The 2,851-nt window shown below is 33.7% G+C and overlaps 1 protein-coding gene across 1 annotated transcript; it reads left to right on the top strand.

Moving 5' to 3' along the window:
- The first annotated feature begins 677 nt into the window (after positions 1 to 677).
- Positions 678 to 2,851, top strand: LOC101247314 (serine/threonine-protein kinase-like protein At3g51990). The gene has a single exon (XM_010321894.4). It carries the CDS (start codon positions 1,078 to 1,080, stop codon positions 2,566 to 2,568), a length of 1,491 nt encoding a protein of 496 aa, XP_010320196.2. The 5' UTR covers positions 678 to 1,077; the 3' UTR covers positions 2,569 to 2,851.

Genomic DNA, 2,851 nt, shown 5'->3' with positions numbered 1-2,851 from the left:
CCTGCATTACTAATACATGCGTTAATAATCTCTGTGTTATGCATCTTTGTACCAAACGTCCCTTAACATATAAACATGATCAAAATGTTCTTTCAATATACTTTAAAAAGTGATAAAAATTCTAAGTCAATATAAGTAAAGATTTTCTTTAATTTTTATTGTCACAATGAATTAGTCTTTTCGTTTTATTTTATTTGAGTCTTTATTTTAAAAATATTTCATTATCTTTTACTTATTTATTTAAGCAAATCAAGAGGATTTTAATGTTTTTTTCACTTATATTTTAAACATGAATTATATAAAATAGTGATCAAATTTACAATTTTAAATAATCATTAATACACCTCTAGCAAAATATATCAAGGCATTCTTGAAATAAAGGGCGTAAGTAAAATTATTTTAAAAAGAACTTTCAAATTGTGAAAATACATATTTAAATTATCAATAATACTCCAAAACTTTGCTATTTGATGCTCTAGTATATATGACATCCTCCTACATTCAAAGAGCCTTCATTTATCTGTCAAAGCAAGAATAACAATAAAAAAATTAATAAGAATATTTTATCAGATTTCTGTATCTAGAGTAAGTTAATTAAATTTGAATTTACAATAATAATTTTAAAAAAATTAATTTTAAAATCTCTAATTAAAAATAAAAAAACGCTTACTATTGCACAATAATTTTTATTGATATAAAAATAGACACTAATTTTTACTTATTTATATGGCTTAAAACTAAACTAATTACTTTAAACATATGGAACTAAATAGGACAAAGTCTATACTCCATTAAGGACTCATTTAATCATTTTCTCCTACTTTTTTTTTTTAACTTTGGGGTTTTACACATTGCACAAATTACCATTCAAATCGGTATTAACAAAAGCTGTTAAAATAATACTAAGAAAAAGAGAGAGAGAAAGATCCGTCCTTTTACCACCGCTTTATGTCTTTACGACCACCTCAAACCTTCACCCACTCTTCTTTCTTCTTCTTCTTCCTCAGTTATGGCCTCTGCCTCTTCACTTTTTTCTCAAAACCCCATTTTCTCTTCTTTCTCTAACATTAATTTATTATGGGTTATCTATCATGCAATGCTGAATCCGCTATTGCTACTTGCGATTCTTGCAACTTCAAAAAAACTAAAACTCATACTAATAAATCATTGAAAATCAGAGAGTTTTCTTACTCTCATCTTCACTCTGCTACTAATGCATTTTCTCAAGATAATCTTCTTGGTAAAGGAAGCCATGGATATGTATACAGAGCTCATCTTCATCAAGTTAAGCTCAGTGTTGTAGCTGTTAAAAGGGGTAAATTAACTGAACCCCGTAACAGTTCTAGTAATTCTCCGGCGGAAAATGAGATTGAGATTCTTTCTAGAGTGCATCATCCTCGGTTGGTGAACTTGTTGGGTTATGCGGTGGATGAAAATCAAAACAAATTGATTGTTGTCGAGTTTATGCCTAATGGGTCTTTGTATGAATTGCTTCATTCTCATTCGAAACCTCCTAATTGGATTCGCCGTGTTCGATTTGCGTTACAAATTGCTAGGGGTGTTCATTTTTTACATTCTTCAAATCCGCCCGTGATTCATCGAGATATTAAGTCTTCGAATATTCTAATTGATGGGAATTTCAGTGCTCGTCTTGGGGATTTTGGGTTGTCTTTGAGAGGAAATGTTGAAGACGTCGTCGTTAAAAGTACGCCGCCGGCGGGTACGTTGGGGTATTTGGATCCTGCTTATCTAGCACCCAGTGATCTCAGTACTAAATCTGACGTTTTCAGCTTTGGAATCTTGTTATTAGAGATCATTAGTGGCCGGAATGCAATCGACGTGAATTACAGTCCGCCGTCAGTGGTGGATTGGGCTGTTCCGTTGATTAAATCCGGCGAGTATTCAGAGATTTATGACCCTAGACTCACCTCACCGGAGGACGACGGAGCTTTACTACAGCTAGCTATAGTCGCAGCGCGTTGCGTCCGTAAGACGGCGGCGAAACGGCCGGCGATGGCGGAGGTGGTGGAGTGGTTAAAACAGGTGTATAAACGAATGAGCTCACCAATATGGAATAACATAGGGCGGCGAGTGGGGCGTGTGAGGGAATCAACGCGCGTGGTGAAATATGAGCCGTTGGATGAAAGTATGGAAATAGTTAAGATCTCGAGAATGGGAAGTAGAAGAAATAGGAAAGTATCCAATGTGGCGACCACAGAATTGGAAAGTGCTGTGATTGGTCAAAAAATAAAACCAGTAATTAGATCGAAATCTATTGGTTCACTTGGTGAGATTGCATCTGAACCGTGTGATTTGGCTAATAACTATTATAATCAGACGGTTAGGAGGAAAGGAGGATTGGCTGTGAAGATACCTACAGTAAGGTTGAGTAAGTCAAGATCAATGGGGATGATACAAAGTAGTACAAGGTTAATGAACAAGAGTAATAGTAATGGGATTGTGGTTAAGTTTGTAAAAAAACCAAATGGAAAAGAATTAGAGGAGTCTAAATTGCTAGTTGATGTAGGAAAAGAACTCGCTTCATTCGAAAACAGTTCTAAAAATTAAGGATAAAAAATACGTACACTCAATTCTTCTGAAATCTTATTTATGAGATTTCACTCGATATGAAAAGATCTCCAAAGGGGGATAGTAATTGATTGTATTATCAATTTTTTCTTGTTGTATTATTCATTTCCTTGCCTTTTTATTGCCACTTTAAGACATTTGTATTGCTATTTTTTCTCACTATTAGAGCTATATTAAATTCATTCATGTCTTTAAAGAGAAATTTGTATTATACCTTGTTGAGATTATGCATGCAATAATGTTATATGAGTGGCTACTTAAT

The sequence above is a fragment of the Solanum lycopersicum genome, chromosome 4 (assembly GCF_036512215.1).
Source record: "Solanum lycopersicum chromosome 4, SLM_r2.1".
Taxonomy (NCBI): domain Eukaryota; kingdom Viridiplantae; phylum Streptophyta; class Magnoliopsida; order Solanales; family Solanaceae; genus Solanum; species Solanum lycopersicum.
This window is presented reverse-complemented; position numbering and strand designations above follow the sequence as displayed.